The 14,410-nt window shown below is 30.0% G+C and overlaps 3 protein-coding genes across 6 annotated transcripts in view; 1 reads left to right on the top strand and 2 right to left on the bottom strand.

Moving 5' to 3' along the window:
* Nucleotides 1-5,286, top strand: part of LOC100775935 (wall-associated receptor kinase-like 8) — a 9,177-nt gene extending 3,891 nt beyond the window's left edge. Inside the window, exons 2-4 of the mRNA XM_041005297.1 lie at nt 299-370; nt 2,048-3,279; nt 5,015-5,286. Of these exons, the coding sequence (XP_040861231.1) occupies nt 299-370; nt 2,048-3,276 (1,301 nt within the window). The 3' untranslated portion in view covers nt 3,277-3,279; nt 5,015-5,286. The remainder of the gene's footprint in view (nt 1-298; nt 371-2,047; nt 3,280-5,014) is intronic.
* A 1,839-nt stretch (nt 5,287-7,125) lies between these two features.
* Nucleotides 7,126-9,256, bottom strand: LOC100785387 (DNA oxidative demethylase ALKBH2). Its single transcript, XM_003534919.5, has 4 exons — nt 9,008-9,256; nt 8,165-8,281; nt 7,861-8,050; nt 7,126-7,466 (listed from the first exon to the last, which is right to left on the bottom strand). Exons 1-4 carry the CDS (start codon nt 9,215-9,217, stop codon nt 7,273-7,275), a joined length of 711 nt encoding a protein of 236 aa, XP_003534967.1. The 5' UTR covers nt 9,218-9,256; the 3' UTR covers nt 7,126-7,272.
* A 2,552-nt stretch (nt 9,257-11,808) lies between these two features.
* Nucleotides 11,809-13,895, bottom strand: LOC100499880 (uncharacterized). Of its 4 annotated transcripts, XM_014779548.3 has the most exons (5): nt 13,739-13,818; nt 13,458-13,526; nt 12,804-12,924; nt 12,605-12,700; nt 11,832-12,278 (listed from the first exon to the last, which is right to left on the bottom strand). In XM_014779548.3, exons 3-5 carry the CDS (start codon nt 12,912-12,914, stop codon nt 11,985-11,987), a joined length of 501 nt encoding a protein of 166 aa, XP_014635034.1. In that variant the 5' UTR covers nt 12,915-12,924; nt 13,458-13,526; nt 13,739-13,818; the 3' UTR covers nt 11,832-11,984.
* Between the last annotated feature and the right edge of the window lie 515 nt (nt 13,896-14,410).

The raw sequence follows: 14,410 nt of genomic DNA, 5'->3' as shown, positions 1-14,410 counted from the left end.
TGTACGTAACATGACATTTAATTTAGAGAAATAAATAAAATATTAAAATATAATTCTGGTCCTCATAAAATTTTAAAAATATATTTTTCATTTTTACATAATTTTGTTATATATTCAAACCTAAATAAAAAACTTTTACTTTGCACTTTTTGCAAGAACTAAGAATATATTGAACCAGTAAATTTATTAAGCAAATCAAGTCTCCTCAGCATTTGTACACAATAACATTATTATAAATATTTTCAACTTTTTTTATTACATAAATATTTTCAACTTTATTCTTATTCTTACATTTCAGCTGATGATGATGCATATTCTCCTTCGAAATCCACCAAAGGATTACCAAGTCTAGCAAAACAGGCCATAATAGGTATGTATGAACTGTGAAGTGGTTAATATGATTCCTTGTGCTTTTTTTTCTTTAATAAAAAATAATTATGTCACAAAAAAACATTAATTATCTTTATATATTAATTAAGGGGTTAGTTTAAAATTTATATTTTAATTGTACAAATTTTGTCTCCAAAATTTTTAAATTAAACAATTTTGATCAATTAGGTGACAACTAAAATGATAATTAATAGAATATATACATTTAAATTTTCTCTCCCATGTGAGATATTCAATTAGAGTCTATTTGATCTATCCTTTCCATTTTCATCCAACCTGATTTCTTTCGTTCCCATAGCCTACTGTTTTTAATCTTTCTTTGCTGATTGCACGATCGAAGATTTGGATATCAATAACCTTGCCCTAGAAGATGAATATATTGTCTTTTTTTTTTTTTTTTTGTAATATTGGTAATCGATAGACAATATTCGTCTTGAGAGTTGAAACGGTATGCACTCAATCAAGAAATTAATAATATATCTTAATCTTGACATGAAACTTGGCTGATAAACTTGAAAGTACTCGTGTATTATATTTTTTAATTTGACATTTTTTCGTCTCAACTTTTCTCTTTTTTGATAATTTTACATCCAATAAATTAATTTTGCATATTTTATTTTCAATTTTTAAGAACTTGTGAATTTTATCTCATATCATTTATTCATTAATTAACACTGAAGTTAGGGATAAAATTATAAATAGTCAGGGGTAAATTTTACCAAAAAATAAAAAGATTGAGTTAAAATTTGCCGAAAAAAAATCTAACCTTAAATGAATACAAATACTCTACCAAATACATAATATGGACAATGAAATTAGAGAAATGAAAAATCTAACCTTAAATATGAACTTAAAGAACAACTTTCTTCCATATCAAATTTTTTACGTGACTTTTTCTTGCAATACCAATTGTGAATGAAATAATTGTGACAATTACAAAAAAATAAATAAAAATAAATAAAAATTATAAAAGATATGAATATTCCCAAATAGATTATTCATAACAAATTTTTAGATTGTTAGTAAAGGAAATCGAACATTTCCTTCCCTTTTTTTCTTAATCATCCAACCCAGCTTAAGCTTATAAGTTATATCTCCTACATCATCCTATTTATATTAACAAGAAAACTACTAGAACCTTTACTTCACTATTGGATTTAGACTTAAGATACTATAATTAAAATTTAAAAACTAAAGATGATTCCTTTTTATACATTTTCTTATTATGTCTTTTTCATATTTGGTAAATACATTACATAACCCACATACACGGTGTCTTACAATATCTTGTGCAAATCCTCTTATGGGCTTAAGTTCTTTGGCAAGAAAAAGTTTCCAGACATCTTTTAGCATATTGAGCTACTATTTTGTTAAATACTATTTTTCTTTCGTTTTTCATCGACTAATATGTGCTTAACAAAAAATTGCTAAAAAAAACAAAATAAACTACATATTTTCATGTATGTCTCTACTACAACTACCTTGTGAATTTGGATATAAGTACATATATAGTTATAACTTATAAGACTATAAGGTTTTCTAATCTGTTATTTGTATGCTAGTTTAACCTTAACTGTTAGGTGTTTTATTGAGGATGAAACTTGCTCCCAATTGGTAAAAGGACTTATTTTTATGTATTTATGTGCCAAATATGTAGGAGTTTCTGCAAGCCTTGGATCCATCATTTTACTCCTTGTTTTATGGCGAATGGGTAAAGTTGTATGGCGAATTGGTAAAGCTGTAATAAAAACCATACTGCATAAACGCAGAGAAATGTTCTACAAAAAAAATGGGGGATTATTGTTAGAGCAAATGTTGTCTTCTGGTGAAGTTAATGATGATAAAGTTAAACTCTTCAGCTTAAAGGACTTAGAGAAGGCCACCGACAACTTTAATAAGAATAGGGTACTTGGAAAAGGAGGTCAAGGTACTGTTTACAAAGGCATGTTACCAGATGGAAAAATTACTGCAGTGAAAAAATTCAAAGTTGAAGGAAATGTTGAAGAATTCATCAATGAATTTATCATTCTTTCACAAATTAACCACAGAAACGTCGTCAAGTTGTTAGGAAGTTGCTTGGAGACTGAAATTCCCTTGCTTGTTTATGAATTCATTCCTAATGGTAACCTTTTTGAGTATTTGCATGGACAAAATGAGGATTTTCCAATGACATGGGATATTCGTTTGAGAATTGCCACTGAAGTTGCAGGAGCTTTATTTTACTTACACTTGGCTGCTTCTCGACCTATTTATCACAGAGACATCAAGTCAACAAATATACTATTGGATGAAAAGTATAGGGCAAAAGTAGCAGACTTTGGTACATCAAGAATGGTTACTATTGATGCTACTCACCTCACCACAGTAGTTCAAGGAACATTTGGATACTTGGACCCTGAATATTTTCATACTAGTCAATTTACAGAAAAAAGTGATGTCTACAGCTTTGGAGTAGTTCTCGTTGAACTCTTAACAGGGAAAAAGCCAATATCCCTCCTAAATCCAGAGGAAGCCAAGAGTTTAGCTTCATCTTTCATTCTTTGTTTGGAGGAAAATCGTCTGTTTGATATTGTTGATGAAAGAGTTGTGAAGGAGGGGGAGAAAGAACATATCATGGCAGTTGCCAATCTTGCAAGTAGATGTTTAGAGTTGAATGGGAAAAAACGACCAACTATGAAGGAAGTCACATTGGAATTAGAAGGAATTCGAAAATTGGAAGGGAAGTCTAATACACAAGAAAGACATGACGATAATGAACTTGAGCATGTTCCAATTGGAGACTATCAATCTTGGACTGAGTATTCTACTGCCTCAAATATAAGCTCAACTCTTGATCTAAATAACAGAACACCAACCTTGGAGGATATTCATATTCATACCATTTAACTAGTGAGTATTCTTAATTTTCCTTTTGTAAATAAAAACCATTTTGGTTAGGCACATGAAAGTATATAACCTTCAAAAGTATAATTGTTATTGTAACTGTTGTGTTTTTCATAAACTGGTTGAATAAGTGATTTAATTAAAATGCAATAGGAATTATATTTAATTACAGTGTTTAAATTTATTAATTAATAAATATGGTGAGTAATTATATGTTGTATTTGTGTTTAGTGGATTTTATAATGCTTGGCCTAGATGGATGGACTTTGGTTATGAGAGAAGGGGGTGCCTAGTAAAGCCTAAGTGGGATAGGGAAGTCCAAGGGTTTTCTAAAAACCTATCCATAAACCCTCATATTTAGAAAAAACTCACAAAACTTCTCCTTCACTATCTTCTTCTCCCAGAAATCAACCCCCTCGAGGTTAGCGATTTTGGTCCAATTGCTCAAAGGAGACCCTTTTCTTCTTCAATGTCCTTCTCTTGAAAGCAACCATGGAGGTTCCAGAAATCTGATTTGAGTTTGTTTTGGGTGCGGTTTGGTACCGTCTTAGTGTGAGCTACTACTGGGTTGATGAAAAGCTTCTTCTTTTCTTTCCTTCTTCAAAAGTTATCACCTTTGGGTTTGTAGAGATAAGGAAAGTTTATATTTGATTTGAGATAGTGATGTGTTTTTTCATTTAAAATGTTGTTTTGTTGTTTTTGAATTCCACAAATTGGATTAATACAAAGTTATTTGAGTTTTGAAAACCTTGGGAAGCCATTATAATGTCTTTCGTGCATTTTTCATAGTTACAAGACCCGAGTTTAAGCGAGACCATCTTGGACAACTTAAGTGAGAGAAGCAATTTAAAATTTTGGGGTCCCAACCAATGCTTAAGGGGCTTCTTTGAGACCGCTTAAGCGGGTCAAAGACAGCCAACGTGTGATTCTTGGATGCTTTTAAATGGCTTTTCAAATGGGATCCATATGAAACTATCTTTACTCCATGAGCCTTTATAATTATGCTAAAGTTGAGTTTATGTTGAGATCATAAAATTCTCGTTCATATGAGGATTTTGGTGTGGTGATTGTAAGAATTCATGGTATTGAATGTCTTGCTATGCGTAGTGAACTATACATGAGTTAATAAGTGTGATGAGTATATGAATGGTGAATTTATGATATGATGACCTCTTATGATATTAGAATAGGTGAATATTTGAATGATTGATGTATGTTGGTTTGTTAGTTGATTGATACATCATACATATATAACTGGCATTTAGAATACATGTAATTTGAGGGTGCATAATGAACCCTTAACCGAGTACTTGAGGTTTTTGTAGTAGTTGACATTGAATGGATCTATAAAATAGTTAAGTGGACAAATTCTTCTAGAAATTAAGATCTTTGCAAGTCTTACTAAGGTAAATCATTACTCTTGCTCATCAATTTTTTTTATACAACCATACTTCCTCCACAACATTAATTGTAGGTCTCTCCCAATGGTTAGGCAGGATAACTATGTTAAGAGATGTACCTATGTTAATTACTCAAAAGGTGAAAATCTTCTTGAAGTAGTGTCTACATGGCATGACATGATTCATAAATGTGTAGTTTCTTGATGATGAATATTGTTAATTGTTAGCATTTTTTTTGGTCAAAATTCTTTTTAAGCTGACTTATGTGCTTATGCTTATCTTTTGTAAATTATGTTTCTTTTAAAAATAAGCTTACCCTTACATTTTTTGGGAGCAATTAGTGATGTTGCTTTAGAGGAGCATGACGTTCATGATTGATGTGGAGCTTGTTGATGGACTTAAGACCAAGATCCGACCTTTATTTAGTCTTTGGCTTCAATTGTTGTTGTAGGGAAACAACTTAGGGAATAAATGTCATCTTTATGAATTGTTGTATTTATTTTCTTAACGGACCTCTGAGACTTGTTATATTTGCTTTGAGATGTTTTGTTGTAGTGCTCTAATTCACAATGCCATTTATGCTTTATGACTTAATGATGATTACTAGATGGTATGCGATGTTTAATTTTATTATGAACGATGATTAGATAGTATGTTTATAATTGTGAAAAGTTAATGAGTATATTCATTAATCAAATTAAATTCTGAAAGAACTTAAAATGGATCTTTATGTTGTTGTATATGTTAGTGTCATGTAGCAGCTTCTGGATCATTACAGTTATGAGTATAAATGATGAGTATGGCATATTATAGAAACAGTCTCAAGAGGGTTGAACCTCATTATAAGTTTTATAAAATTAAATGATTTTAGTACCCAGAATGGCTTAGTTTCAAGGTTTTCAAAAAATCATTTGTGGGAATGTGAACTTAGCGATACAATATTTTTATATTTGTTACAATTAAAATATTTAAGAGCATATTAGATTATCTTTCGCGATTATTTTCTCTATTTCCTATTTGATTCTTCTTTTTTTGTCAACTATTTCCTCTTTTGATTCTTAAGATTAGTTACTACATTTTTTATCTATTAATTTGTTTCCTTAATTAGTATAAAGAAGAGTTAGGGCTTATTTTGATATAGTCTTCGTATGCACTTATAGAAGGAAAAAAAAAGACAAAAATTAAATAAGTTTTTCAATGAGTTAAAATTAAACTAAAATTAACTTATATATAAGATTAAAAAAATAGTTTCTAGAAAAGTTAATATAAGAAAGATTTTTCAGTAAAAGTATATGTAAGATTTTATAAATTATGCATAAAGCAGTTTAAACTTTTGGAGAAGCTTATTTAATTTTCATTCTTATTTTTTCTCTTGTGATTTTTTATGAAAAAAAATTGTCCAAACAAGCCTTTAGTACTATAGGTGTAATGAATATGTCATATATATTGCAATACATCTCAGTTAATATCAACTAAGTGTTTCATTTTCTTGTATCTCTTTTCCTCTCATGATATCTAAAACTATACTAATTACATCTTACGCTATCTTGTTGCTTAAAGTTGAATTCCTGATGGTTTTGGTTCTTTATTCACATGGATATGATACTTTATAACATGATTTGTGGTGGCATATCGACAGCGTAATATTTACCATATAATATACAGTAATATATGTTGAATTTGATAATGTTCTATATATGTTGATTTGGACAAAAATCTTAAGTTTTGGACTTCAAGTAAGGTTGTATTTTTTTGTCATAATTTGAAATAAGGTTTAAGAACACATAAATGGAATCTTGACACCTTAATAAGAATTTTATGACATTTGGATAAGGGGTATTAAATCACAAAAATTTTGTTTAAAGAGGTCAAAATGGGTTAGAACACTTAAAATACGATTCATTGGGGGAATTAGTAAAAGATTCGACTAAAAAGGATTCATAAAAAAATAGTAAAACAATGGACAGCAAATTTTATAACCCTTAATAGAATGATATTAATTAGTTAAAAGTCTTTTAAATAAATAATTAGCATTTGGGGAAAAGTTAGAATAAGAAGTAAATTTAGACTAATTTTGAATACTAGAATGGAAAATATATTTTAAAAGGGTAAAATTAGAATATACTGATTTATAATTTAAATATAATTTAAAATATTAAAATTGGCATAATTTATTTAAGTCCTAAGTTGAAGATAGTAAACTAAGGAAATAATGAATTTATGAGCAAAATAGTAAACTCACCTCAAATGCTTATAAAATTTAAAGGAGCCTATATTCTGTGATAAAAATATTAGAATGAAATTTTGAGAGAAAAAACAAGTTGGAATGAAATTTTGAAGTTAAGAAAATAGTACTAAATAAATGGATTACAAGTGAAATTTTTATTTATAAAACTTTCTATATAAAGCAAGGTAGTAGTAACATTAGCATATCTATATAAAGCTTGAAATATAAAATCGAGACATACTATCATATTACTCATTGCGAAATTATAATTTTCATATCAATCTGTCACAAAAAAAAGAAAGAAAAAAAAACAGATACCTTCTAGAATGCCAGAAGTAGATTTACCACAAACTTGCTTTGGTCTCAAGCCAATCAAAAAACCCTCCTAAAGGTAAGGTTAATGCGTGTAGCTTCAGCTTTTGCACGCTTAGGCACAGAGTGAATCCAATCTCTTTGGGTATAGCCTCTCATCACCAAAAGGGATCCATGCCTAAGTCTAAATGTATGCTGATCAGCATCATGGCTACCCTTCTTCAATCTCTTGCTGGCAGGTTCATCACTTCCATCTGGAAGATCCATAACAAATGATAATAAGTCCATGCACATAAAGGTTCATTGCCATTGTATTACTCATACACAGAAAAAGAGAGACTAGTGTTTGGATGGGCTTTTGCAAAATTGATTTTGGTTAAAATTTATTTTGAAGTGAATTGATTTATATTTGAATGTTTTTACCTTGAAAGCAAGTGTAAAAGTTAGTGTAAATTCTTCAACCCAACACAAGCTAATTTTTATCACTTCTATTCCAGTCAAACTGAGGTTTGGTGGCAAAATCAATTTTATCGAACAATATCTTAACGTATTTTTACTAAAAGCAAAATCTGTTTTGAAGCTTTCCACCATGAAACTAAACACAAACTCTAAGTGCATTGCTAACTCCAATAACAAAAGAATTCATACCACAGGATTTTTTACATGGCTTCTTCTTCAAAACAAAGTCGCGGTCACATCCAAAAGTTAGAGACGCAATTTCAGGCGTTGGTCCATAAAGCTTCTCATCATCAGAATGCCAACCAACATAGTCATTACCACCATTGTACCTATTTAAGAGTAAGCTATTAAAACTACTCCCAGGGAGAGCTTTATGGACCTTCAGAAGTAAGTAGAAAGAAATATTAAGTAACAAAACAAACATTGGCCAAAAACCCATTAGTCAAATACATTGTCATCATTAGCAGAATTGAGGATTAAAAGTCATTCTTACAGCATCCAGCATGTCTTTAAGTGGTGGATAATCATCCCAAGAATATGCATGCGGCTGATATCCGCTGTAAGTCAACTCAGTCAATCCTGGAGTTGCAACATAACATGTGTCTCGAGGCTGCAGAGAACTACGTAACATCACATTGATATCATAAGGACCTTTCCGTTTATCTATCATAGCCATATACAAGAGAGCAATCTCCAGACTCCAAGTTAAGATTCATCTTATCATGCTAAAATTGTGTGCCTATCATTCTCCACTCTTCAGTTACAAGCAAGGATATGTAAATTCTAATATGAGAGGATTCATTGAGTGAACACCCTTATCAATAATTTTTTTTTTTCATACACATCAAACCCAAATACTACGTATTTAGGGAACCTTTTTTTTTTACGCTACGTATTTAGGGAACTTGAACACGTGTTTGGTAACATTTTCTTTTGGAGAAATGTTTGTTTATTTCATATTCATACCAACTTACATAATAGTATTACAAACTACAACTTCACAATTCAAAAAGTAACCTGATATATGAAAAAAAAAAAAAGCCCGTTGAATAAGAATACACAACAAATTAGAGATCACTCTGTATAAGAATTTTATAATAACCATTACAAAAATAAACAATGTCAGCATACACATAAGTTCTAATTAAATTCTAATAATATGATCCCTTCTTACACTTGCTGCCAAAGAAAAGGTACATATTATGTAAATTAGATTAAAGATTAATAGTTAATAGCTTTATTTTTCATTCCAGAGGGGAATTGACAAAAGATGAGATTTTGGAGGAAGCCCAGGTTAGAGAATGGGTTGAATTTGAGGGAATTATATTAGATGAACCTGAAGGAAAGATTTTCCGAAGACGCGAATGGTGGGTCTGGTCCATGGGATGTGTTTGTCGAGATAATGGAACCATTTCCATGATTGATCGGAGGGTATTAACCTCTGAATGTAAACGACGTCGCTTCCGTTTCCGAGATCCACCGTTTCCCTTTTCACAGTCTCGTTAGGGTTCTCCTCCGACACCGCCTTCAGCTTCAACACATTCATCGGTGATCACAAAATGTTCTTAGCCTCTTCACATTCTACTTTATAACTATTAATAAAAGAATATTATTCCATTTAATATATATATATATTTTATTTATAAATTATCTTTTAATATATATAATTATTTTTATTTTCTTTTTAAACCTTCAAAATATAACTGCTGTCCTTTTTCTGTTTAAATCTGCTACTATGCCTCTCTTTTTTAACTAGTAGTTAATAATGAAATTGCAAATTATGCCGCGAAATTGTTTAATTTTATAGTTAAACTTGATCGGATATAATAGCTATAGGCATTTCTCTTTTACGTAAAATAATGTTCCTACATCAATTTTTTTTTATGGATAAAATTAATCATAAACATTTTTTTACTTATTTTTAAAAATTTAATGTTAGTATAATAGCATTATATATGTATATCATAAAAGTTTAATTTGTATGCATTGTTATTAGTAAAATAAAAATTTTCCTAAATATAATTTGTAAAATAATTATTATAAAATACAATAATTTTTTTTGTACTATATATTAATCCACAATTAGTCAATTACATATTAATCTAAAAAAAACATTGTGACGTAGTTATTTATTTTTTTCGATTAATTAGGATATCAGTTCCTCAAAAATACATAATTAATTTTTCAAGATAATGATATCTATTTAAAAAAAATTATTTTTTTCCAGTAGATATAAAATCAAACTTTTAATCACATAGGGTATGTTTTGATACTTGTTTGTATATCTCAAACATACTTTTTTGGAGTTCCAAAATACTCTTTCAACCTATATTTATGTTTGAGACAAATAGTTTGAATCAGAAGTCAAATTTAATGCTTTTAAAGTAAAATTACTTATGATTTATATATTTATAATAAAAACATAAAATTAAAATAATTTTTGTTGGTATTTCCAAAAAAAATTATTTTATCAACATTTGAACAAAAAATATTTAAACATAAATTATGTTATAGTAAACTCATTTTTATCAAACTTAGGTTTATAATATATTTTTGATTTGAATTTATGTTTGCAAACTTTAGTCTAAATAGGTTGATAGAGAATAAGATTATTTATTAATTATATCACATCATATTAATTGTTTTATTTGATGTTTTAATTTATTTTTGAATTTTTATTAAAAAAATATCTTCAATTTAATGTATAGTAGTAGAAATAGGAGAAGAAAAATATTTGACCTCAAAACAAACTCTTTAATGCTCCCACTAGTGGACCTACGGGCTAGTAGGTCAATTAAATAACATTATCTACTGATGCTATAGAAATTTATGAACATGTCATGCACAGTACAAGTACTGGTCAAGAAAACAAAAATTATTCTTTGTTCTTCTTAAATGCAAGGGACTTTTTCTCCTTATTATTGTTATTATAAATGCAAGGGACTTTTATTTACATCAGGGAACACTGCCATCAACAGATAGAATTTCACTTTATATCTAGTTCAGTGTTCAACATTTAACTACTTTTAAACGTGTGATAAATTTTTTTTAATTTGATAACGAGTATTCTTTAAACCTAGTTAAATAAAAGCAAAAATACAAATATGATAGTTATTTTTAAATAATCGAAAGCATAGTTAATCAATAATAAAATTTTGCTAGCAAAACGTTTTTATGCTTTGGCTCAGCATCTTGACTCTTGAAACTGTCCTGCATAATATCATCGATGAGTGTTTGTCATGGACTTGAAATAATGAAATCTGACACCGGAAAATTACCCCATATACCACCATTTAGAAAGCATAAAAAATCATTATATCTAGTGTTACTGTTACTCGAGTGTAAATGCAGCTGCATTATGGCCGAGTAATTATACTTGTACAATTTTTCACATTGAAAATGTAGAGCATATAGACAGTTCCTTTGGTTATTGAATAATTTAGCACAAGTTTAGGAATTAGGAATTAATTAAAAGACATAGTTGTTTTATCTTTTAAACCTCTAAACAAGTTTAAGAATACTATTTTGTAAAATGATAAATAGAAACAAATACATACTTACTAGATCCATCTCAATGTGTAAATTTATATAACTAAAGTGAAGTATAAATTAGCAAGCATCACAATTTCTCTTTTCTTGACTTATCTGCAGATCAATACAATACCATCAAAACTCACGCAATACCCAAATGAATGCTCATAGCTACAATGAATATTAATTTATACTATTTTGGGGGAGGAAGGTATGTAGTACAAGGTAACACAAGAGAAGAACACCATAAAGTCTAAAGAAGCCATAAATTTCTACTTGTTGATTTGAAGATGCGGCTTCTAATGCCCTTTTAACTGGGTATGAGACATCACCAACTCACTGCTAAATTTAATTGGAATAAGCATCTATTAATGTTTTTTTATACTTAAATATGTTTTTAATTTTCTCAAATTAGATTACTTTTGTTTTTTATGCCTCAAATTTAAATTATTATTATTTTAGTCCTCGATTTTAAAAAAATATTCTTTTTAGTCTATCATCCATTAAAAAACCACTACAATTAATGAATTCAAACAGTCAAAAATCAATTAAAAGGGACTAAAAAGATTTTTTTTTAAATTGAGGGACTAAAAAGAAAGAAATTTAAATTTGAAAATAAAAGGCAAAAGTGACTCAAAATTTAATAGATAAAAAACGTATTTAAGTTTTTCTTTTTTCATTTTTGGGTAGAAACATCTATGCAGGAGTTAATCAAAAGCAAGACTCAACTAGACATAAAAGTTAGTTAGACATCTACACTTATGACACATGCAATTGTTGCACTATATTGCAGGAGCAACAGGTGTGGCCAACTTGATAGTCAATTCTAGTTCCCCAGACTCAACTCCACGAAGCCTTAACCAAACATTCTGCACCACCTCACCATTGACACAGTTGATACTGCTTTCACGGACAAGACAGTTTTCACCATCAGGTATGACCTTCCTTAATGTTGTCTCACCAGAGGACACTCTTAAGATGTCTCTTAATCTGGCTGCAGAGACTATTGGTTGAAGGTTCAAGAAAGCATTTCCCATCTTGTCATCAGCCTTCAAAAGATCTTTGTCAAACACTTCCTATACATAGAAAAAAAAAAAAAGCAACTCAGTTATACAACATAAGAGCTAACAAATAGTTCCTTGTATTCAAGATTAAAAAAGGATCAAATATGTTTTATGTGTGCCTCAATTTTTGGTCAAAATTGATTTTTAGTCCTCATACTTTAGAAACAACAATTTTTGGTCCTCATTTTTTTATAATTGGTTAATTTCATCTCTCATTATGAAATTTAGGATTTCACAACCACTGAACTTGAGTGCCTTCCTTGCTAAAATGACTAACAAACTAGGAAAGACTGAAGAAATCAAAGAATGAGGGGCATACTAAATATTATGGAACTCACCAAATTCAGAACTCCCAATGGTTCTGTCAGAGTGAAATTCAGCTCTTCATTCCAAACAGGATTCAAGCAGCTATTAATTACCTTGGTCTTTGCAGTCTGGTACAGTTTAATAACACTTCAAGGTTAAAACATGCTACATAATGTTAATGTTAAGAGAAACAAACTAACAAAATGAATTTGACATATAAATCCTATTTACCTGATTCCCTAGTTTGAGTACTACATAAGGATCACTGGTCTTGAAATCCCGGATCACCAACCTTTTCCCTTGCACAACCATGACTTTTAGTAGCCCTAATTGTTCACCCATGATACTCCTTCTAACAAGTTAAACTATTAATCAAGCATGGATCATACCACACTACAAAAAAAGCAGTTGAAATATCCACCGTTCATGTAGGAAACAAACAAAAAAAAAAAAACAAGGATGGCAAGTGCGTGTGATGAATGGTGGAAAACACTCCCCCTTTACAAAGAATTGCAAGTTATCAACCCCAAGTGGAAAAACAAAACTTTGAAGTCCCATTTTTTTTTCTTTCGCCCCAAATTGGAAAAAAGAAAAGAAAAAAGGAATGGTTGAAAAAATGGAACTTTTTCCTTTCTGTTAGATAGATTTATGCGGCAAAAATATCCAATGCAGGCATAAAGAAAAATGGACAAAACAAGAGAAGAGAATAGAATAGGATTCTTCTGGAGAAGGGAGCTTGTAGTGGAAACCAAAACACTTAGTTACTTTACTTGCTTACCCATAACAAAAGTTGAATTTTATAGCTTTTTCAAGAAACAAAATATTCCAAATTTGCTGTAGTAATAATCACAAAAGCATTTGGAAAACAAAGAAGGGGAATAGTACCGACTACAAAAGCCAATAGATCATAGAACCGAATGAGAAATAAAATGAAGAGTGTATTGATCAGCAAATCTACATTAAATAAAACAAAGAATAGTGGATATAAGAGAAGGTTCCCGATCAGAATTGCAAGTGAAGTGTGTTTAGCATTTGCCATACTGATCCAACTTCAGCTAAACAAAAACAAAAACAAAAGAAAGAGGATATACTATGATATATGATAGTATATTCCTTTGGGAAGCTAAAAGACAGAAAAGAAAGCAAAGAAAGAAGTTGGAACTCACCACCAATGGATATGTGTTCTGTGTGAAGTGGTTTGGTTTGGGGTGTGTCTTAATAATATGTTGTGTGTTGTTGTGAATTGTGAATGAGGAATAGCAATGAATATGAATGAGACTTAAAGGCAGTGGAACAACCTCTTCACCGGTAGCTACAGGTGGGGTGGCCTTAATGATCCAATTTAGAAAAAGGTGAGATTCACACCTGTCGGTCAAAGGATATGATTATGCATTATTAACAGATGGACTGTGTTTGCCGCAGGATTGACCAGCCTTGCTTGGTCTTTGGTTTTACTAGTACTACCACTTTTTTTATTATTCTTACTCTTATAAATACTATCAAACCATACTGTATCCAGTAATACTGAATTTGGTATCTTTTAATAAAGTTTTAGATTTGAATTTTATGTATGAAAAAAAGTAATTAAAATGAGTGAATTCCACCAAAGATAATCAGTTTGATCTTTCAACACAAATTAATCATCACTAAATCAGAAAAAAAATATTCTGTACGAGTAAATGATTAAAAAAACACTGTAGTGTATTGTAGCAGTGCGTGCGCGTTTCGTGACTTGGTTCACCGCTGACTCTGACAACGCTATTGTTCCTTCTTTGGCTTTGCGTAACTCGGATGGATCAGATCTTTGATCTTTCAATTCAACCGCGTGCGCCACTAAG

Source organism: Glycine max, chromosome 9 (assembly GCF_000004515.6).
Source record: "Glycine max cultivar Williams 82 chromosome 9, Glycine_max_v4.0, whole genome shotgun sequence".
Lineage (NCBI taxonomy): Eukaryota > Viridiplantae > Streptophyta > Magnoliopsida > Fabales > Fabaceae > Glycine > Glycine max.
The sequence above is the reverse complement of the archived record's forward strand: the minus strand, read 5'-3'. Positions and strand labels throughout refer to the sequence as shown.